The sequence below is a fragment of the Etheostoma cragini genome, chromosome 5 (assembly GCF_013103735.1).
Source record: "Etheostoma cragini isolate CJK2018 chromosome 5, CSU_Ecrag_1.0, whole genome shotgun sequence".
NCBI lineage: Eukaryota > Metazoa > Chordata > Actinopteri > Perciformes > Percidae > Etheostoma > Etheostoma cragini.
The window spans coordinates 24,455,708-24,478,591 of record NC_048411.1 but is presented as its reverse complement, the minus strand read 5'-3'; the positions used below and the strand labels follow the sequence as shown (position 1 = coordinate 24,478,591).

Genomic DNA, 22,884 nt, shown 5'->3' with positions numbered 1-22,884 from the left:
ATCTGTAAACTATAGCTGTTGTGGAGTTAAAGTTACACAATTTGTTTTCTTAAATGAAGTGTAATTAATTATTAGTAGCGCACTATAAAATAGCATGAAAAAAACTAAGAATACCAAAAACTGTACTGTAGATATTCTCTAATCGCGTCTAACAATGCATACATGGCATGCACGCATCAAAGAAACTCAGGATAATTCATATAGTCTATATCTGTTTAATTGTTTTAATTTTAATCAAGTATTGCTTCACAGGCTTGTATTTTGAAAGGAAACCCCGGAAATACCTTGTTGTGATTGTTGCTGGGTTGACGCTAGCATTGCAGTAAAGGCAGGTTTACAAATGTAGCCGGTTGTGTGTGGCTACAATATTTGAAGTTCTTCTCTTAATCTATCCATGAGTAAATATGCAACATTTTTAAATTTAATTTAATTTTGATGAAAATTGGACAAAAAATAATTTTAGCCCCTATGAAGTGTTTCGCTTCCGCTGAAGATGGGGGATAAAGAAGCTAACGGTAAAGGCAGGGACGAACCCTGGCACGCAAAGCCTCCTGTTTCCGTTGATGTCCAAAGGTATCTAATATTTAATTACTTAAAATGAGGTTGTTGTCCAGGCATCAACGAGAACACCCCTGTGTGACCGGCTTATTAGCTAACATTATCACATTACTCAAATTAAACTATTTGGCTATGCTTTTTATAATCATATGTTGTAGTATCATGAGCTAGGTCAACTGCTATAGCTCTACATTGTTTGCAAATATGTAGCTAACGGTTATTATTTAAAAAAAAATGTTTGCTTGTTATTAGCTGCAAGTAACGTTAGCCTAAGGCTATCTGCATTGGCTGTCAGTAAGACACTTGGCCTGTCTGAGGGGACAGCTGAGAATCACATCACGAACCTGACCCATGGATGTATATTATGTTACCTGTCCCTGATCATCAATTTTGCACGATTGTGTTGCCCAGCTAAATCCCGCCTTCAATGAGAAACACACCTATCAGGGATGGTAATGGAGAATGATGGATGTCCCCACAGCCAAACAGAGCCAGACACCCTGTCAGCCGTGGGCGGGTCAGAACGGCTGGTCCCCAGCTTCACCTCAAGGACCCTCCTGTAACCCTCTACCCAGCTTTCAGCACCTTAGCCTGAGCTCACCTTCTGACCAGAGACCTTGCTATGAGCACCCTTGCTATGAGCACCTGCAGGCATCCAACCACAGCTGCCAGAGCGACTCCACCACATTTTCATATGGAAGCATGCTTTATGTTGATAATGCTGACCAGAGTGAGCATCGAACCAGTCCTGATGCTAATGTTTCATCCATGGTTTCAGCTGCAAGTCAAGGAAGAAACATACCTCCTTGTTCTCTCCCTCTTATTAAGGAAGGGATGCCACCTTGCAAGCTCCAACAAATGCCTTTTTACTCTCCTTACAGCCCTTACCAAGGAATATCTTCCCCTTTCCATCCTCCACGCACACAGCAGGGTTCACTGAATGGACCTCCGTCACCGCATCAAAAATATCTTCCCATTAGCCCTCCATCATTTGGTGTAAATCAGAGTCCACAATGTACACCTCAGCCTGCATTTGAGAGTCCTAATGCTGAATCCTCTGTTGGACACACACACGATCTTGCGTCGCCCACCTCTCCCATCCAACAACAGCCTCAATGGACACCTGCAGCACACTCAAGAGGTAAGTTTATTTGGAATGTGTATGACATGCTTGCATGTATGTTGCAGAGCCTCCCACAGGTTATCCTCATCATCAAGGGTACAGCTTTAAGTCTCTCAAACAAGTGTTGCAGTCTGAATGAAAACAGCCCATTTAATTCAGAATATAAAACTTTAATAATAACATAGTAGTCTGGATCTTTCCTCCATTGCGTAACTTCTCTGTTTTGTCTTCAAGGAACAATAAACGAGTTTGTACCTAATGTGGCTGCACAGGACAGGAACATCCCGCCACAGGTGGGGAAAATATAGATACAGCTTTAAAACACCTTTTTCTCAATTCACCGAATTATCGTTTGGCTTGTAAATTGTCATAAAATAAAGAGACGTGCAAATCCCGGTTACCGAGGTTCCAAGTTGAAATCCTCAAATGTATTGTTAAAACTAGTACCTTGCAATTACACTTACAGTTGTTCAGTTATGTATTCTTGTTATTTTAGCGCATGCCAATGTATCTAAGGTAACAGTGTCAATTTGTAGATATGTTCCATTTAGCCTCAGAGCTGAATAGTTTGAACATGCATTTTCTATCTATTTAGAGTCAAAGGTTGTCTTTCTGGACTGAATAATGCTGCACATTGTTACTGCAAAATCTTACCAAAAACATGTCTGTGTACTCAAATAATGTGTAGAATCCATTCTCTCTCTCTCTCTTCAGTCTCCTACCTCTGAGTCTCGTTATGGCCTGGACCCCGAGCTCCTGCCCAGTGTTGTAAGTTCTTTAATTCTCTCTCTTCACATATTGTCTTGGCTGACATCTGCTGCTTCCCTGACAATAGAAGACTTTTTCAGGCTTTTACCCTTAGTTATGATACACATTTACGGCATCACCAAGCATAACATCAATTGACGGGTGCCGGCGATTTGTATTGCTGTTACCAGTGGAAAGTAACAGTCCAGTACTTGTGTTAGTGATTTCTATTATGCAGCTTGTTTTTTTTAACTAGAAATACAAAAAAAACCCACTAATATACTGTTTCCTTAAACAAAGAGATTACCTACATTATATTTATTGTACTAATATAGATCCTGCCTCTATAGAGCCTGCCTCTAAATATATTGTCAAAAGTTATCTAACTCTTTCTGATTGAAAGGTTACACCTTTGTAACTCTCTGTCTGCGTCAGGTGAAGGTGATTGCAGAGGACAGGGCAGAGTGGGAGGGCAAGGTCTTTGTCTCCGAGCCTTTTTCCCGTCTTCCTCCTCTGGCAACTACTTCCTGTATCATAGAGGACAAGGGTAAACGCACACAACTCTGTCTGCATCTGTGTCACAGCGATGCTTTCCGTAAAATGGAATTCATCCAGTGCTATGGGTCCAAATGGCATACTTAAAGGGGAACTATGCCAGTTTTTTTTTTTTTTAGCTTAATTTAATTTAACTGAACAGCTTCGAAGTCATTGGAAAGGTTATGTGACTTTTTTTCTTTGAGTTGAATGCTGAATGTCATTCTTGCTCCCACCTAGCGCCTGTGAGCAGAAAAACCACCCTTGCAACTTTAGGCTGGCGAGGTCTGGTCGCTGGTCTTAGCATCAGGAAGTATTGCGTGATATCAGGTCTGGCGATGTAACGAATTGCTTTACGGATGCACACATATGCCCATTCAGAAAGCGGCTAACAAGGTAGCAATGGTGTTTTCCACACTTCTGCTCATGGCTGAGCCGGCAAAAATAAAAAGCAGAAAACTAGGAAAGTATTGTTGGAGGAACAAAAAAAGAAGAACGGCAGACTGACCGAGCGAGGAGTCAGACACAAGTAAACATCAGAGCTGCCAAATATCTATTCTAAAGCTGAAGGGGGAGCTTTATAGAGAAACCTGCAAAATAAATGGCCAAAACTGCATAGCACCCCTTTAACACTGCGCCAATATGGCTGATATGTAAGCAATTTGTGTTCCTTGCACATTAATGCACTTTAAGCACTGTGAAAAATGATTACATTCATTATTGGTGGAGGTAAACCAGACATGGGTAAAACAAGAGTAATTTTTTTATTTGTTAATGTGTCAGTGTCCCTCTGCAGCTCTTCCTGTCTCCATTTTGAGTTTCACTGCACTTCAGTCAAGCCTTCATGTCATTCCTAACCTTATCTCTGTTAAACTTTTAGGTAACGCGAGTCCATTCGCCATTCGCTCTGCCTCGTACTGTGTGCCCTGTGACGGTCAGACTGCCCTGCTCAGCCGGCTGCCGCTGGGAGCTCTGGTCACCCCTCTGGCAAAACAAAATGCTGGAGAGGTCAGTTTTTAGCTTCTTTGCCTATTCTGTTATCTATTAAAAATGCATAGGAAAAACAACGTCAACAGCGAAACAAGGACTTAGTGTTTAGTAGTGGTAGTAAAACACACAATATCTAGGAGAGATGTTTGCATGGAGATATAGACAATGTGAATGTGTGTGTGTTTGTTGCGCCTAGAAGCCCCTGCCAGTGTGCAAAGAGCCAGAGTGTCTTACGGGTTGTGGTGGTTGCGGAGCCTCCATGTGCCATGCGATGGGCTGGCAGGACTGTGGTCAGAGGTTTTATTGCCCCTTCTGTGGTAAACTCTGTGAAGGTAAGGTTTAACATTGAGCATCTAAGTATGCAGGTAATGATCATGCCCAAACTCTAGTTAAAGTTCTGTGTTATTCCTTTAAGATAGCTGTGCTTCCAGTACAGTTGTGGTAATACCATTTCCTGGTCCATTTCGGTGATCAAAGCCGTTTCAATGTGTTGAACTGCTGCACCTTCCCTTGATGGTACTTTCCTTAATTTGCTGCTTCCTTTGCATGCAGCATCCATTTTTCTCTCCTCTTTTGTGTCTCAGTGACGTGGCAACACTACCAGCCCACCAAAGGGGTGGAGGGGGTTCGGGTGGATAAAGACAAGAGACCAGAACTCAGTATGGGGTCATACGAGATACTTAATTCACAGAAGGTTAGTTTCACATTCTACAATTTTTTTGTTGTGTTTGCTGTTTTTTAGTTATCGTTAACCACTGTTTTTCAAATATGGGCATCTGTGTGTAATGGGAAGCGGCAGTCTGGATAATGTGTATGAAGAATGTTTCACTTCCTAATACAGAATGATTAAACATCCAAAATAGAAAAATTTGGGTTTAGTTAGGGTAATTAGTTTTAAATGGGTCACCCCTAATTGTGAGGATTTCTGCAACCTGATATCATTTGTAGAGAAGGACAAGTGTGCATACTGTATCTGGGGAATAAGGGACATTTTGTGTATTTATGTGGGGAATAATGCCGTGTGTGTGTAAACTGTTGTACTTTATCTCAGGGTGAACCTGCTGCACTGCTTCTAGCCATAGATGTGTCCACGTCAGCTGTGAGAGGAGGACATTTGGCGTTTGCAACACAAGAAATACTTACTTTGCTCACCTCTCTGAAGAGGTAAAACACTCTACCTCCTAACTATATGCACACACACACACACACTCTAGAGCCCGACCGATTTTTCGGACAATATTAGGCTTCATTCTGATAAATGATTCTGATAACTAAATATTTAAAAATTAAAATCAAAACGGACAAAACACCCTTCAGCCATGTTATGAGTGTTGGCAATGCATAGTTTGTCCACCAGAGGGCGCGCTCCAACATCCCTATTGACAACACTCCTGTTCCTTTTTAAACTGTATTATCCTAATATTTTAGTTAGGACTCATAAATAACTAATGTTAGAGAAATCTGTCGTCTCTGGATTTAAAAAAAATATATGTGTGTGTATAAATATATATATTGGCCAATATATCGGCATATCATACTTTTAAATCATCAAATATTTGTATTGTTATCAGCCTTAAAAATCCATTATCGGTCGGCCTCTAACACACATATACACACACAAACACACACACACACACACACACGCATACATATACACATTTACTTTTCACAGCCTTGTCATTAGTATCCCAATATTTACTGTGAAAATGGGAACAATAATCCATGCCCCCATTTCCAGTCATCAGTCTTTATAAATATCTTCTTTGTGTAGGGAGGACGGGGATGCCTTGTCAGACATCCGTGTTGGTTTGATGACGTATGACAGTAGGATCCACCTGTACGATCTCAGCCCCGCCCTGTCCCGTCCACACATGCTGGTCATCACTGAGACAGACGACCTGCAGCTACCCGTGAGGGAGGGGCTTCTGGTGTCCCTGAAAGACTGTATAGACAGTATCGACAGGTAACACATGTGTTGATCGTTGTATTTTGTCAGATAAGTTTTGCATTTTTAGTGTGTATGCTGAATCTAAAATAGTAGAAGTACTACATTGTGCACATGATTCTGCTCATAGTTTCATATATCAATCTTATTAGTGATATTGTAATTGAATGTTCATTTATGAGCTTTACAATTTGTTAGTTTAATGATGTGGGCGCGGGACAGGAAATTAACAACTGCGTCGGTCGTAAAATAGCAAAGACACCTGCGTCAGGCTTCGCGCCGCACTGCGCCGGGTGCCAGACAGAACCCACAGTCTACAAAAGGTGCTAGTTCATTTGCTGGTTTTTATGAAGCTAGTGACTTTGTACTGTTGGTTGACATCTTTTGATCATCTGTAATGGAGGTGTTTAGTATTGTCACTTCTAGAAAATGTTGTCTGTGACCATAAAGTAAGAAATACTTCCCTGCGTATGAAAGTGACATTTTTGCTGCTTTGCTGAAAGTAATTTCATTTCTTTGGTATTCTCTGGCAATAATCAATCTCTCTGTTTTTTGTGTCTAGTGTGTTACAGCTCATTCCTCAGTTTAGTTCAGAGTGTGATGACTCGAGTGGAGTTCCCATGGAACTGCCTGTCAAAACAGGGCTAGCAGTACTGCAGGTCAGTAAGCTCAGATGGGTTTTGATGGAATTTATTTTGTAATATTATATATTTTTTTAAATTTTGTAAACTGATTGGTGTAAAGAGAGGTTACCACATTAACAGCATCCTCTCTCATCAACTTCACTATTGTCCACATCATGATTTTCTTTGTTTTTAGGCCCTGAGTGTTCCCGGCAAGCTGCTGATCTTCCACACTGCCCCTCTGATAGAGATGGAACATACAAACTTATCCTCAGGGTTCTTTGGCTCCAACAAATCAAAGGTACGTCACACACACACACAGTTGGCTGTGTGTGAGGATAAAGCAACAGAAACATTGTGTACAAGAATGAAGAGGGTTAATGGTTGCATGTTTGTATTAATTTTCTCCTCCTTTGTTCTTCCCAGTCCATCTTTCAGCCGTCAGAGCCAGCCATCTCATTGGCCAAGGAGTGCGTCAGTCAGGGCTGCGGCGTTCACATGTTTGTCCTCTCCCAGCAGGATGTGGGCGGGGCTTGGCCAGGGCACATACCATATCTGACAGGTGGAGCTCTGTGCACCTACAGCCACCTCCAGGTATATCACATATAACAGCTCCTCCCAATGGCGCGCAATTAACTTCATAGAGAGGAAAAAAACTGTTGTGATCTTTCGTCTTTTATTTGCTTTCTTGCCTGGAGTTGGATGAGAAGATTGCTACCACTTTCATTTTTTTGTCTGCTAAATGTAAGGCTACAGCCAACAGGCAGTTAACTTAGCACAAAGTAAAAATTGCGCTGTTTACCTATACCAAAAATGTTGCAAAATATTCAGCTATTATCACTTTGAAGCGGCAGATTGAGCAACGTGCACGTAATGTTTTTAGTTGTGTTTTGAGGAAGAGGTTCCATTTTAGACTAGTATTTTAGTATTTTTTAAATTCCCACTACAGGGAGAATTGGACCGAGAGCGTTTTCGCACTGATCTAAAGAGCATTGTAGACACGGACAGCGGCTACAAGGCTGAGCTCAGGATTTTTGTCAGCAAAGGTGAGAGGTTTCTATTTATTTATTACTGTATTCCAGCTAAATAAATTACATCTATATACACATACATACATACATACATGCATGCATACATTGTGTCCATAATATCAAACCGAACAAACACTAAACAAATTCACGTTTCAAAACCATACCCCTATTGTCTGTGCACCCTCATACAAAATCATATTTACCTTTTTCATTTTCCATCTTTTTTTTCTTATAGTGTAAGAATACTACAACTCGTGTTAATGTTTCAGCATATTCCATCTCATAATCTTGCAGTTTAAAGGAAATCTTTTTTAACTTAATCATTTTTATGCTTAAGTAACCTATGCTTTCTCTGTAGGTGTATTATCAGCAATCTAGTTGTTAATAATTTTCTGTGACCATGCATAGTGAAAGAAATATATTTTTTACTTTTGATGATACTTCACTGAAGTTATGCAGATCCCCCAGGTAAGTTTTTTTGTGGCATTAGTGGAATGGTTATATCAGTGTGTATCATTGATTGATATATAGATTTCTTTTAACCAAATTGGCCAAACCTAAGATGGATGCATGTATGTATGTTGTATAGAACCCATACAACATTCTTCACAGGTAAAAATCATGATTCATTTCATTGAATTTTGGTGTTTTATTCAATTTTATAGCATTTGAAAAACCTCTTTCATAATGGTTTTAAAACACTATCCTGAACATCTTCTGACTTTAACTATTAGTCAAAATAATTCATAATTTTTGCATTTTTTTAACAAAAGAATTAGGTTTATTTAAGTTTATTGGCCGTGAAATAAAAAAAAAAAAAAAAACATTGGAAAAAGAGAATAAAATGTCAGAAAAAGTTCATTTTCAATTTTGACTTGGAAGGACAACATGGTGGACGGGAAGACAACACAAGGGTTGAGGTTGTTTTTATTTTTAAAGATTATTCGTCACAGGTCGGGTTTAAACCCTGGACTTCTGCATTGAGCCATAAACCTCTATGTATATGTGCGCCTGTGTTAGGTCCACAACCTCAAGACAAAAACACTCACAGACTCAGACTTGCTCTTCTTAGTTTTGCAAAGGGGGAGAGTACTGAAAATTTCAGCAATCTTTCCCAAGTACTTTCCCCTTGCTCTGCCTTTTTATTGAAGTTGTATGAATGGGTGTAGACATAAAGTTGTTTTACAGAAGGGGTGTAAACACATCTTATTCTCTGCTTCACCATGGGTTGAGCCATGACTGGGTGTTGGCAAGTTTAGAACTCAGCATCTTCACCTAAAGTTGGATAGAGGAGCAATCTGCTGTTACTCACTGTCACAGTTGCAACCCCCACCCAAGTTTCTTATCTTCTCTCTCAGTGTTACTCTGCTAGCTTGACATTCATGTGTTCTAAAGTTGCCTCACCCAAAAGCTTTTCTTCCCAAAAGTTTTTCTCCCTTTCTATATAGGCCATACGTATTTACATGATAACCATTTCACATATTAACTATTTTCATTTCCTACAGCCTGCTCTACCAACTGAGCCAAACGGGCCACGGTATTTTTTTTTAAATCACGCACTCACACCACTGATTCCACTATTTGAACCTTTCTCACCAGACATGCGTGTGTCTGGCTGTTATGGACTTTTCATCCCTGGGCCAAGCCCTAGCCAGGTCCCCATGGCGACTCTTGATTGGAGGACAACGCTGGCTATGGAGCTCGCACACAGCAGAGCTCTGGATGAGACCAGAGGTGTAACCATACAGGTGGGTTTATGTTCATGGTCATCAATTTAGATCAGAAATGGGTTACATTTACACACCTGTCACTTTGGTTGTCTTTTTGTCATCCAAATCTGTTAGTTGAAATGTAATTGAATTTACACATTTTTTGGATACAATTCTATAAATAAGAGGACAACTCTGCCACCACAGACTTTTTACTTTTATCAGACCTTAAAGGTGTGCTAAGCAATGTTGGGTGATGTCACTTCTTGTTGACGTTTGAAGTATTGTCAAACTAAACGAAGTCTAGCTCGCCCCTCCCCCTCTCGGCACTAACCCCCAACCCCAAATCCTTCTTTTTTTGGGATAACATTTTTATTTATTTTTATGTATTTAAGGAACAAACAATTACAAACAATACACAGAGACAGAGAACACGTTCCAGGGCCAGAAAAAAAATAGAAGAGGAAAAACTGACAAAAACAGAGAGGAAAGACGGGAGGGACGGAGACAAAACAACACACCAGTCAGGCCTGTAGCCTCCCCAAATCCTTCTAAATCCTTCTTGTCGGTTATTGGCTGGAACACTTTATGTTTTGTGGTGCGGGTTGGCGCAGTGGGGCCCGGGGCTATCTACAGATACCGTGTATTTTTTGTTTTTACAGTGTGTTCAGGGGACAGGCAGCTAGCGCATAATGAGGAGATGTTTGCTGTATGTGACAACAAATGTTGTAGCCTTAAAAATGCGAGACATCACTTAGAGCATCTTTTAATAAAACAGTCACTCAGTGCAGACCACAATCTGTTGATACTCTATGAACACATTTGATTTGCAGTTTGACTACAGAGTAATCCTCCTCTCTCCCCTCCTGTTTGTCAGACGGTGTTGTCTTACAGCACCCAGGCAGGAGACAGGAGGACCAGGGTTCACACTCTGACCCTGCGATGCTCTCGCCACCTACAGGACACTTTCCGTCAGTACCAGGCCCAAACACTGCTCACCTTCTACTGCAAAAAAAGTAAGGATCTTATACTGCATATAAGTGCATATAAGGTATTATACTGTTAAAAATATAAATGCAATGCTTACTAACATCAGCCTTCTTGGTTGTAAATAGTAAATTGATATGCAGACAAAATAGCATGAATGCTTGGAAATAAATGAACTAATTTCCACTGGTCTCTCTGTTATTTTATGGGCACAACAAAGAATCAATATTACGTAACTAAGTGATAAATCCAGCCCTGTTCAACATTAATTTGCCAGTGTCAAATTACTATTGATGCCTTTATTATGCAATCCGTAAACAAATATGTTTATAGTTTACCTCATTTTTGAGATATTATCTCCTTTCTTAAAAATAAGTGCACAGCATTTTTTTCATAAATACACAAAGATTTTTCTTAATTTAAAATCCTTTCTGTTTAGTTATACAGCCCAGTAGATTTACCTCTAAATCTGACTCTAATTCTGTAAAATAAGAATTAGAAGTATACAAGTATTTGAAGCTTTTAGGCGATGCCTTCTTAGTTATGTTACAGGTATGGTATGATTTGTTTACAGTAATTCTTGAACATGTCATATTAGATAAACATTAATTTGTGTTGTGGTGTTTTCTGTGCAGTTTACTGTGCCGTGTTGGAGCGCCCTCTACAGGAGCTGAGGGAGGAACTGCAGATGGAGGTAACAGAAGCGTTGGCGGCCTATCGCAAACACTGCTGCTCTGCTTCAGTGTCTGCTGGACAGGTGAGGTTTGCAAACATGAAACACACATAGTTTTTCTGGAAGTATAAAAGGTTAAAACATTAGAATGTGTTGTTCTCAATGTTATGTTAATATTGGCTTAATATTGTTTCAGTTGTTGTAGAGAAAAATCTGAATGACAAATTATTGGTCTTAACTTTAATCCTTTATTTATTTAGGGTTTTCTTTCCAGGCCTACACATGTATTCATTTTTACATTACAAAACAAGTTTTTACCCATCTTTTTCTTCTTATATCTTCGTGTATCTTCAAATTCACTGTGCAGAACCTCAGCATGAGTTAATTTAAACATTTTTGGATCGTGTGTGTTTGTGTGTGTGTGTGTGTGTGTGTGTGTGTGTGTGTGTGTGTGTGTGTGTGTATGTGTGTATGTGTGTAGCTGGTCTTCCCTCAGTACCTGCGAGCACTTCCTGTTTACATCAACAGTCTGAGGAAGAGCGAGGTGCTGCTGCCGGGCCTGAGGAGCTCCATCCACCAGCGGCTGCAGCAGCGCTGCCGGGTGCTCAGCATGGACGCCTGCTGCACCTCCACACACTTCTACCCTCTGCTGCTGCCTCTGGTCAGTACCATCAACACCACAGAGTTCGTCCGGATCAAACTGAGGCTGAACATTTTGCACCACAGAGCTTAGGGACTGTTGGGATAATTATTTATAAAAAATTTGACAAAATCACTGGAGTTCTCTTAAAAATGTGTTAACTTGCAGCAAGTAAAGTCAGTTTACAGAACTTCAGCATATGTACAGAAAATGACTGAAGATTTATCACAACAGTGTCTTTTTTAAAGGAGTTGGGAGTCAAGTTAATCATTCGGTTCAAGCAATCAGTAGCTTTTCTTCTTATCTCTGGTCAGGCCCGGCATCTCCTCCACATTATGCTCTCTCCCCTCAGGGATACATCCTGTGCTCTTTGCAAGGTCACTCAGCTTTCATGATTACGGTAACACATGAAAGACAGAAATACTAAAACAGCAGTTTGGACGCAAGTGGTTTAACAAAGAAACAGAAGCAAAACTCTTCTAAGCATAATTTGATACAGAATATTGACTCTTGGCATTTCATTTAGAGATCCCCCATATCTCTCATATCTCATATTAAGGCACTGTCACATAATATGAGATAACTTTAAAGGTGCCCTGCCTCACGTGTTTCATTAGTTTGTGGTAACATCTGAAGTTCTACCATTTTTGTGGAAAAATGCCTTGGTTACCTTGTTTCAAGCCATTCTAGCGTGGTACCGAAAGCCTGCAGCAGACTCAGTGTGATTTGTGCCAGTTGTCATTCATATTTAACTACCTAATCTGCTTGACTCTGATTGGCTAACAGCTAGCCAATGAGAGCCTGGCTGTCAGTATCCTTTACCCAGCACAACTGGGCGAGCTCATGAATAGTAATGAGCTCAGGCAACATGACGTCAGACTGACCAGCTTCTGTAACTGGCCGGATTTCTCCTCTTACAGTATTTCTTTTCAGTGGCTAGAGCTGACATTTTCACATTCACGACATAACGCAAACACATATGGACCTGACATACTTCAAAAAATGCAGGTAAAAACGGTTTTGTGTGACAGGGTACCTTTAAAATGGTTCTTAATAGGAAGATTATAAGGTTCATATGATTCTTGATGTGCGTTATTGACATGTTTTCAGCTTTTAAATGGTTGTAAACCATTATCTGAAAAATGCACTGTTTTTATTTTTTATATTGTGTTGTGCTATGTTTAGTGTCATTTTAAATCGAGTATGGATCCTATGGCATTTTATCCAGTGAACATGTGTCCAATTAAAAAAGAAACTTTTCTTTCGTTTTAAAAACATATTTCAGGAACAGGCAGACTGCGCAGACCCGGCTGCTGATGTTAGAGCATTTATTTTTAATAACAAAAAGTTTCTTAAGGGCATTGGTGGCATTGCATTGGTGTTGACCTGTTGTGAATGGAGTATTTGCGGAATTTCTCTCTGAAGATATTAACATTGCCGGTAGTTGACTGTCACTTTTGGAAAGCTTTGAATTACTTTAGTTTTTTCCTTTGTAGCTTTCACACATTGACACATCAGTTTGTCCCCTTCAGACGGACAGCTCCAGCTCTCCGAACCTAGAGGAGGCACTGCGCTGCTGTGCTTCCAGCCTGGAGGCCAGATGTCTGTATTTGGTTAATTCGCCCCTCACCCTGCTGCTCTGGGTGGGCAACCAAGTCCCGACATGCACCATGGTCGAGCTCTTCAACACCAGCTGCTTCTCCTCCCTGCCCTCTGGAGAGGTAAGAGATTAGACGGGTGTAGGGTGTTGGTTATAAGAAAACAACAACATACCTTCTCGCATCAGTAGACGCTTGTGGCAACAATAAAAAAAGCACATAAACCTGTTAACTGTCAGTTATGAACAGTATTTTATAAAGTGTGAAGTCATTTTAAGATAAAGTCACAACAAGAAAGTAAGGTGTTGGGGATGGGTTAGAAGGTGATGATACAAAAACAACTAGTTTGATATGAAGAAGACTGATGATGCTTGTCCCCACTCAGCACAAATGGTTTTCTTTAAAAATGTTGGCTTTTGCTACCTTTACGCCTGACGTCTACACTACTACACTGCCGAAGTTTGAAAACTCATTGTAGTCTGGACGGGCAGAAACGGAGACCTTTGGAAATGACGACACACGTCACTCAGGCTTGCCTAACTTTAAAAACAAACAGTCCGCCTTGTTGTCGCTCCAAGACATGAAATCCCCGGTTTTATTGTTCACCATTGTTGTTCTTTTCTGTATTTCCAACTAATACTTTACATCCATGATTTTCAACCACAGATTTAAATTAGACAATCTGCTTTCTATTCACACCATCACGTGCATGCCCAGTGTATGCAAATGGTCATGTGATATTGGTAATCAGAACACTTGTGTGGACCGAGATTGTTTTTGTTTGTTTCAAAATGCCGTTTACAAATTTTTGCCATTTTATTTATTAATTTACGTTTAATTTATGACGCTAAAGACACAAAAAACATTGCTTTTCTGACAGTCCATGACGCAAACTGCAACATTGAAGGGTTAATGATCCATTTCTGATGTTTTGTGTTTCCCTCTCAGACCAAGCTGCCAGTTCTTGAAAACCCTCTGTCCATCAGTGTTCGCTCCCTCATCAACACCCTCAACTCCCAGGCACCCTGTGCCCGCAAGGTGAGCTGCCTCAAGAGAAGTGAAGTCGCTGAGGCAGGTGGTGCACTTTGAGCAGGACGTGTAGCCTCCACTTGTATCGGCCTCCACATCCACACCAAAGTCATATGAGGATAATTACTCACAGTGGGAGTTGACTCATTGATGACACCACTCGTAGCCACTGATAAGTCTTTTTTTCTGTCTCAGCTTTGGGTGGTGAAGCAGGGCGACACCTGCGAGGAGACCCTGCAGCGCCTCCTGGTGGAGGACAAGAGTCCCAATGGAGGGGCGTCCTATGCAGACTTCCTCTACCATCTCCACGTCAACTCTGTCCGGCTTCTGCAGTGACTTTACACACACAAATGTTCTCACCTCTATGGGTGCACTAACTATTATTCTAAAGATGACACTGCAACATATTTGCCTCAAAAAAAGGAAACAGAAGGATGGTAAAAAAAAGTATCACTAGACGTTAATATAATGTGGAAACATCAAAGATCTTTTGTCAGAGAGCAGGCGGTGCATGGCTGCTGTGATATGTGTGTCGTGTGCTGTGTTGAATGTGATCCGTGCTATTCTAAAAAGGTGTTATGTTAATTTATTCCAGTGTGTGTGTGTGTGTGTGTGTGTGTGTGTGTGTGTGTGTGTGTGTGTGTAAAAATAAAGGCTTTAGTTGAACCTTGATTGAAGTTTCTTCAGTATAGTTAAACTTTGAAAATTTTTTAGTGTTTCAAGAACATCAATGGCACTTTTTTTTAATGTTGGAGGAGTGAAATGTTATCTTAGACGTCATCCTAACTGATATTTTGACCAGATAAAGGCTCTAGATAAAAAAGTTAACGGAACACCAAAATTGTTCTTTGGGTAACAAGTATCTCTGTGCCCGATGTCATGGCAATCCAGCCGGTTGTTGAGATATTTCACTCAAAACCACAAATGTGATGTTGGAGCTACAGGTCAGGTGAAGGAATCACCATTAGGGTTCCTCCTCTGGGAACCAACCAAACCGACCAAAATGTTCTTCATCCATTCAATGATTGTTGAAATGTTTCAATCAAGACCAAAGTGGTGGATTGATTGACCAGCATTTCCATCCTTGGAGCAACATTGCTAGAACGGCTAAAAACAAACACCCCACTTGTTCAAACCAGTTGATACTCTTTCAAATAGCTGAAATGGGTCAGTGGAGCTGGTGCTAAACGAGTACGTTGAAAAAGAATCCCTCATAAAGGTTGGTTGTAGTTCAATGTTGATGCAAGAAAACTGCCTGAAATATGAATGGATGTTCTTGTAAGTAAAGGTGTTATTCTGAGATTATTAAGTTCACTAAAAAGAAATCATTTGTAATATGCCAAACCCAGATGACACAGCTTTTATTTAGGGATTTAGTCACCTTCCCAAATTGGCAGTATTAATCACAGGAAACTGCCTTGAAGACATGCGTTTCTACAGCTGACTTTGAGGCCTCGATAATTAATAAAGTGGAAGTCACATGGTGTCTTTTGTCCAGTTTTGGAATCCAGCACTACATCACAGCTTTATTTCCACTCTGAAGAAAGAGACCAACACAGAACATACTGAACCACTGAGTACACAGTATGTGCTTTTTATTGGCAGCGTTCAGGCCATCCTACTTTGGTGAAATGCGTTTTGGATGCAGTCCAGTTAGATTCGGCAGGGATCACACTGACTGGGAGGATGTGGAGCACAAGTTACACTGCAAGTGCTCCATATTTCGCACTTTATCTTAAAAAAAAAGAAAGAAATGCTTTTCTTTTTCACCAGGTGTTGTATTCAGGTAAATTTTGGAGGTTTAATAGCACAAAGAAGACTTTGTAGCCTGTACATGCATATTACACATGGTGGGTTGTTTAAAGAAGCTATTTTGATACTAACTAAAATAAAACATTTAACAATAATGGAACAGCATACATTTAAATGAAAAGTGAGTTACAGTAAACTTTGCAGCACTACATAGACTACCTATAAAGACTACTGGTAAAGAAGGTTAATGTAAGCTTGGGAACAACATTTAGACAATTATGTAGAAGTTAAATTAAAAAAAAAGTTTAACATTAAGTAAGTTTTACAGTTTGGTTGGTGGCTGTAGTAAACAAGTTGCAACGTGAGTTGTACTTATAAATAGTTAAAAATGCATTGTGGAACACATTTTTCACACAATTTGCAATGCACTAAATGCGGTTAACATGCATACACTGTAATATTCATTCATGTTACAGTCATTGTCACATGCAACTCTATATTTAGCATGCAATGAAAGCCAAATGATTTATATCATACCAGCTAATGTATAACTATAATATTGTCTGCATTATGTCTTTCTAAAATTAATTTCAGGGTTAATATAAATCTTTCTGTAACGTTTTGTGGGTTAAACCTTGAAGCATAACACACCGTCCAGCTTAAATCCAAATAAACACATGCATTGACAACACACATGGCGCCATGTTTTGAAGGCACAAACCCAGCTCTCTCATCTTTGCCCCTATTTGGAAATACGCGCTGTGCAAGGCGGGAGGTGTGTTCGATTACAGCTCCGCAATTTGCCGTTTTACCCTTTGTCCACCAGAGGGCGCCAGAGAGAGACTACTTCTCCGCCGCCCATCAGTGAAGCTGCGTTGGCTGCAACTAGAGTGGCTGTAACCTTATCAAGCGGACTGTGTCAAGTTAGCTAGACTTAATAGCACACCACCGGAAAACTCTTGATTTTTGCCTTCAAAATAAACTGACATTTTTTTATTCGTACTTAGTATGTGGTCAGAAAGGGCGGGTAAATATGTAAAAAGAGGAAAAAAAAACACTGTTTTAAGTTACGTATTATATCTAGCCTATGTGCACAACAACTTGATATATTCTACTGGCATGGCAGGAAAACTATTCTACCAAAACAACACTAAAGAGCATGGTTAATGTCTGCGCAGAAGGGTGATCTCTATGTTGCTGAAGAAAATTTAAGCTACACAAGATTCAGAGTACAATGATTTATTTGTCAAATATTCATATCTCAACATGTGCAGAGAAATGCAGGGGCAGCAAACTTTTGACAATTTGCTAAAATGTTGCTAAAAGAGTACAGTTATCATAATCAATCACCCTGGGAAGTATTTTCATGATTCCTCTAGCCAAACTACTCCTTGCAACACACCAGGTGCCATTGTTTAAAGTTACCTTATTGTAAGTTTGATTGCCATGCCTTGGTTATAAAGCAGGTTGATGTGTTACGTCAATGCAATGAAACTATCAAAACTTAAATTTAATTAAACACACCATCAGGACTACTATACAGTTGTGATTTCACAGTACCATTATAGCCATTACCTGGCTGCAATGACTCCTAGAGCACAGACAGGCGCCTGAACGCAGCGTTTCAGACAGAGGGTGAATACAGACATATTCAGACAGACAGTATGAAAAAAATCTACTTTCACAATTTATTATTGTGCACACAGAGTCTACATTTCAATTACATGATCATAATGGTATGACCTTTACCATCAGAAATGTATAATAGTTTATTAGCAAAGCTGAGTATTATTCTGGAAATCGTAGCAGGAAGTCTCTTTACTTTGGCCAGGTGGCTTCATTTCGGGTATGTTTGAGCGCGGTAGCTGTCAGATAGTGGAGACAGTCAGAGAGAGAACACCCAACCTGGTCGCTTCGTCTTTCAACATCAAACCGTCCTTCAATAGGCGCCTCTAGAAAGGCATTTCACCGCTCCAACCGCCGTCTAGCTGCTGGGCGGACCTGTATTTCAAACGCAAATTTAGCGCACGTAACCGCATTGTTTTTCGGAACTGACAAAGTAAAAGAAGCGAGAGACAGGGGAGAGACATGGCCACGACAACCTGTACGCGATTCACAGACGAATATCAGCTATACGAGGAGCTGGGGAAGTGAGTATCAGTTGTTTTTAATGTGTTTGTGTCGGGTTGCTCTCTCCAGGTATGGTTGTCCGGTTGTAAAGTAATTTAGAAGGCAGGTTTACAGGCATTACAGAGCTCAGCGACTCTGCAGGCTAGCAGTAACCTACTGTGTGTGTGTGTGTGCGCGCGGGCGCGCGCTAAACGCGTTTGTGTGTGAGTGCTTTTTCGGGATGACAGCACTCAAAATACGCAGGGCTCTCTCTCTCTCTCTCTCTCTCTCTCTCTCTCTCTCTCTCTCTCTGTTTAAGTTAATGTCTCTCGTTTACGCTAATGTCTCTAACAGATGAATTGCTCTTTTGAGAATATTTTGTCATTTATGTTTCAAAATAGTCACAAAACTGACGTAATATGTATCGATATTGACTATATTTGCAGTTACATGATGTGCATTTGCTTCAGCTTAAAATACAGAAAGACGTGGTGTTTTTTTCAGAGATGTCTTGCGGTGCAGTTGTATGGCCTAGAGATTCATAGAGCCACAGATGTGGTGAATGCAGTGAATGTGCATGACAATTAGGTTAGCCTATTTTATGGTTGGGTTGCACGCGTGACAGTTTCTGAGTGGTATGATCTTGTTGTCCTCCTTGAAGAATCTGCAAAGGTCGAAAACTAAAAATCTCTACAAGATCTTGGGGTTTAAAAACCAATTTACAAGGCTATTTCCGGGCTTAGTGTCTTTTGAAAATCTTACTTGCATTTGACCTATTTTTTTTCTTTACATTATTTGTAAAGTTCTGTATTAATGCCCTTTTAGATGTCCACGTTTTGTATAAACGAAAGTAGCTTTACAGCTACAGTGCACATAACTCCCTCTTCATTAGGAGGCTCTTTTGCAGCAATGTGGTTGCAGATAACACAAGATATGACATTCTGCATTGGCAGCAGACAAAACAACTCCCAACCACCTCAGTTCATAAAGCTATATTAACTGTACATTATGGATGGGCGATACGGAGAAAATCAAATATCTAGATATTTTGAACCAAATACCTCGACTATAAATAACAAATACCTATACCGCAACGATATTGTAGCGTTGTCTATTGGTGCTTTCACAACACTTTTACTGAATGAGTTTTTGGATAAATAATTGTCAGTAATGTGCATATAGTGACTTAGTGGGTAAAGGAAAATTATAGAACAGTCTGGTGAGATCAGAAGATCAGAAAAAAGACATCACTTTACTGTAATGCAGCCTGTAAAACCAGGAAAAGACAACACTTATGCTATATTATGATATTACAATATCCAAAATCTAAGACGATATCTAGTCTCATATCATCATATCAACATAATAACGATGTATCGCCCAGCTCTACTGTACATGCTCACATTTCTTTGTTAGAGGCTATCTAATGACTTGAAACAGACACATTTTATCCTAATAAAGAACCATGTCAGTCATTATTTAAAGGACATCATGCAAATGTTCCAGCAACCTATTAAAAAAAAAGATATAACTGATTGAGTTATTGTATGGTCACTATTGATATTACCATCGTTGTTGTTGTCGTTGAACATCTGTAATAATCCTTCAGACAATCAGTTGTAGTGCCCTGGGAGATTGAAATGTAGCAAGATGGAGTTTGAATGTCATAAACACACTCAGGCCTTGCTCTGTTCATAATGAACCAACAACTGTGACTGCATTATAATAATATCGTTGTACAGGGAAACCGACTAAACAAGTTCAGTAATGTTAGAGCTTCCCGCACAATGTTTTGGATAAATGTAAATGATATAAGATAAATTAACAAAAAAGGACATTAAGGGCACCAAACTTGCTTCTTATAACAAGAGTGAATTAATGCATGAAGACAAAGTGATGTTTTTTTTGTTTTTATTTCTTTGTTTCTTTTATGTATACACACTTCCCTTCAATGTTCCTTGTCAACTTCTGTTTAAATCAGGGATGTGCTGTGACTCCCAGCTTCTTAGACAACCGCTGGAGAACAAACATTTGTTGCTTGACTCGTTGCCGGTTTAAAGCTCCTAATAGAAGAAAATTCTCTAATTTCACTTTAATAATTCATAAAAGTTGTATTCTTTTGCATATTCATGCCGTAAAACTGCTTGCGTTAAGTGTTGCTGTAGAATTATATAGGTGGAGACTGGGGGAGTGGCCTTGACCAACTGTCACTTTGCTCGTGATGATGTCTCTCTCTCTCATGGGTGGGCCCAGTTCTCTGGATGGGCAAAGCAGAGAAAAGGGAGGTAACCTTGCTCCTTATGACCTCATAAGGGGCAATATTCCAGCTAGGCCCATCTGAGCTTTCATTTTCTCAACGACAGAGCAGGATACCCAGGGCTCGGTTTATACCTATCGCCATTTCTAGCCACATACAGCAGAAAGGTGAGTTAGTCAGAGTAATGAATTGAGTAGTTTATATGAACTATAAGTGAACTATGTTTTTGTCATGAAACTAGGTCACCGTTTGAATCCACTCACATTCAGAGCCACCTTTCAAGCCTACAGGAGGGGTTTTAAAACAGACGTTTTTGCTGGGGTATCCCTTTAACCAGACATTTGGAAAAAGCCTAGGACTATAAATCGGGCTGTTGTCAACCATAAATGGTTTGCCTTTTGCCGAACTGATTGCTGTAGTAGACGCAGGGACCAGACTGAGATACCACAGTGGATCCCAGCCGAGCTTGTTTCATCCCATCAGTAATAAATACTGTTAGCCAGGAGGGTTTTGCATCCATAACTCCAATATATCTCTAAGCCAGGCTTCATGCCAGGGCTTGACTCTTGATTAAAGAATTAAATTGTGGAGAATGCAACTGATCACATGTGTAGGCCTGGCTGTGTTCAGATAAATCTTAGCTTGCACCCAACACACTCCAGTCAGAAGCGCTGGCTTTGAAGCGCTCTCTCTCTGTGTGTGTGTGTGTGTGTGTGTGTGTGTGTGTGTGTGTGTGTGTGTGTGTGTGTGTGTGTGTGTGTGTGTGTGTGTGTGTGTGTGTGTGTGTGTGTGTGTGTGTGTGTGTGTGTGTGTGTGTGTGTGTGTGAGCGAGACTAATCTGTACATCCTGCACTGCAAAACCTATTTAATAGTCCAATCTTATTATTCTCCCAGTCACATAAAGCTTGTAAAAAAGAGCGCAGGTGTGAATAGCTTGGCATCCTCTTGATAACGCTCTCTGTGACTTTGTAATACTAATCCAACATCTGACGAGAGCCAATTGTTGCCACGCTCACTCTCTAATGGTGTCACTTTCTTAGCAGGGCTTGTGACATTTAAGCTACATGCCTTTGCTTGATTATGGTTCACTCTTTTATTACAAATCATCTCTGCCATATTTAACTACACGCACCACAGCATGCTTTGACAAATGGTTGGCAACAATGCTAATAACATAGTTTGTACAGTAAATGGGCTCAAGCAGGCTGAAACACGGGCTATGGCTTATTTCAAGTTTTTTTTTTTTCTTCATCCAACATATCAGTATCTTCTTGGGTGGCATAATTAATCACAATCGCAGGGGACGCATATTTGTAAAATAGGCGTCAAACCATTCTGAATTAAGTATAGTGGTCCTGCAGAGATTTCCTGGCCTACAAATTGTATCCTACATACTAAAGAAAAAAGTATTTGTTTGGTGCAGATCCTGGCAAAAATCACATAACAACAATCATAATATTTTGGATTTGAAAGTTTTTCAATGAAAATGAGAGTAATGATACAAAAAGTATGTAGATACTGTAGATATGTTCCTCAAATCGTGCAGCCCTAGTATCCTCCTATGCTTTAAAAGTTTTTATGAACATGTGAATTCTAAATATTTAATTATAATTGGGGGTGGGGGAAAAAATGTATTCTTAGAGGCATTGCGATTCTCTCTACAATTCAATGATCGATTCTAATCTAAGCTAATAATCGATTATTAAAAAAATGTAAACAATTTTTTTAAATGTGTGGATTTTAATTTTAAAGTGTCTGTCTCCAGACAAGTAAAAATCAGAATCAGACTGATAGAGGATGGGATCATGCACAACAACTTAGAGTTTAGGCAAGAGTGCAGAAAACACACAGTAATAGCCAATAGGAAAATAGTTTGTATGCACACATGAGCTAATAAGACATAAATAAAGTAATTCGGCATAACACAACACATATAGGCTGTTCATCTACTTTATCTCATGTTCTAAGAAGCCAGTTCTCCACCTTTAAAGATGACTGAGCCTCTGACATGGAAGATACAAGTGAGAGAAGGTGACTTTCACCAGCATGTTTAAGGCTTAAGCATGGAGTGACTACAAAATAAAAACCTCCTGTAGACAAAACATTTCATTAAAACTTGTGTTTACTGTATATATCCAAATCTAACAAACTCAGATTTATATTTAAAGTATACTTTAAAAAATTGTTGCATCGAGATGCAGGGATGATCTGTTTAGGATCGATTCGTTGGCCTCTGAATTGGAATCAAATTGTGAGGTGCCAAGAGAGTCCAACCCCTAATTATAATAAATAAACAACCTGTAAAACAAGCATTCTGGAAGATTTTCACAATAAAATTAATAGTCACACAGCCTTGAATATAACTTCCTGTCACAGTCACTCACTGAGAAAGTAACACTTAAAATGGCCCCACTCAAAAGTCGGTCCTAATCCTCATTGTTTTTCTGTGTTTTTGATCATATTTTTTATTTAAGGTAGACTTTAAGCTTTGGAGTATAGATTTACAAATCTTAATCCCACACTACGTAAGTCTCTTAAACCATGGGCAGAGACAGTAACCGCACACCAGCAGCTCAGAG

At 39.8% G+C, this 22,884-nt stretch overlaps 2 protein-coding genes and 1 long non-coding RNA gene across 53 annotated transcripts in view; 2 read left to right on the top strand and 1 right to left on the bottom strand.

Moving 5' to 3' along the window:
- The first annotated feature begins 290 nt into the window (after positions 1–290).
- On the top strand, positions 291–14,811 carry si:dkey-13n15.2 (protein transport protein Sec24C). Of its 3 annotated transcripts, none has more exons than XM_034871452.1 (22): positions 291–573; positions 970–1,699; positions 1,916–1,974; positions 2,396–2,449; positions 2,864–2,975; positions 3,843–3,970; positions 4,152–4,284; positions 4,537–4,646; positions 5,004–5,116; positions 5,724–5,915; positions 6,460–6,556; positions 6,717–6,821; positions 6,947–7,114; positions 7,470–7,566; positions 9,151–9,299; positions 10,138–10,276; positions 10,883–11,004; positions 11,402–11,582; positions 12,364–12,373; positions 13,095–13,281; positions 14,107–14,196; positions 14,383–14,811. In XM_034871452.1, exons 2-22 carry the CDS (start codon positions 1,021–1,023, stop codon positions 14,521–14,523), a joined length of 3,066 nt encoding a protein of 1,021 aa, XP_034727343.1. In that variant the 5' UTR covers positions 291–573; positions 970–1,020; the 3' UTR covers positions 14,524–14,811. The 3 variants fall into 3 exon arrangements, with proteins under 3 accessions (XP_034727343.1, XP_034727342.1, XP_034727344.1); XM_034871451.1 differs by having other exon boundaries at positions 292–573; positions 4,149–4,284; XM_034871453.1 differs by lacking the exon at positions 12,364–12,373 and having other exon boundaries at positions 292–573; positions 4,149–4,284; positions 11,402–11,581; positions 13,093–13,281.
- On the bottom strand, positions 12,283–22,141 carry LOC117944593. Its single transcript, XR_004656615.1, has 3 exons — positions 22,024–22,141; positions 19,797–19,799; positions 12,283–12,312 (listed from the first exon to the last, which is right to left on the bottom strand). It is a non-coding gene; the product is annotated as an uncharacterized LOC117944593 (long non-coding RNA).
- camk2b1 (calcium/calmodulin-dependent protein kinase (CaM kinase) II beta 1) overlaps positions 17,788–22,884 on the top strand; it is a 72,388-nt gene continuing 67,291 nt past the window's right edge. For 24 of the 49 annotated variants that reach the window (XM_034871485.1, XM_034871478.1, XM_034871480.1 and 21 more), the window contains exon 1: positions 17,790–18,089. In XM_034871485.1, coding sequence (XP_034727376.1) covers positions 18,028–18,089 — 62 coding nt within the window. In that variant the 5' untranslated portion in view covers positions 17,790–18,027. Of the gene's footprint in view, positions 18,090–22,884 lie in introns of all 49 variants that reach the window. The other 25 variants (XM_034871500.1, XM_034871495.1, XM_034871499.1 and 22 more) reach the window with 4 other exon arrangements.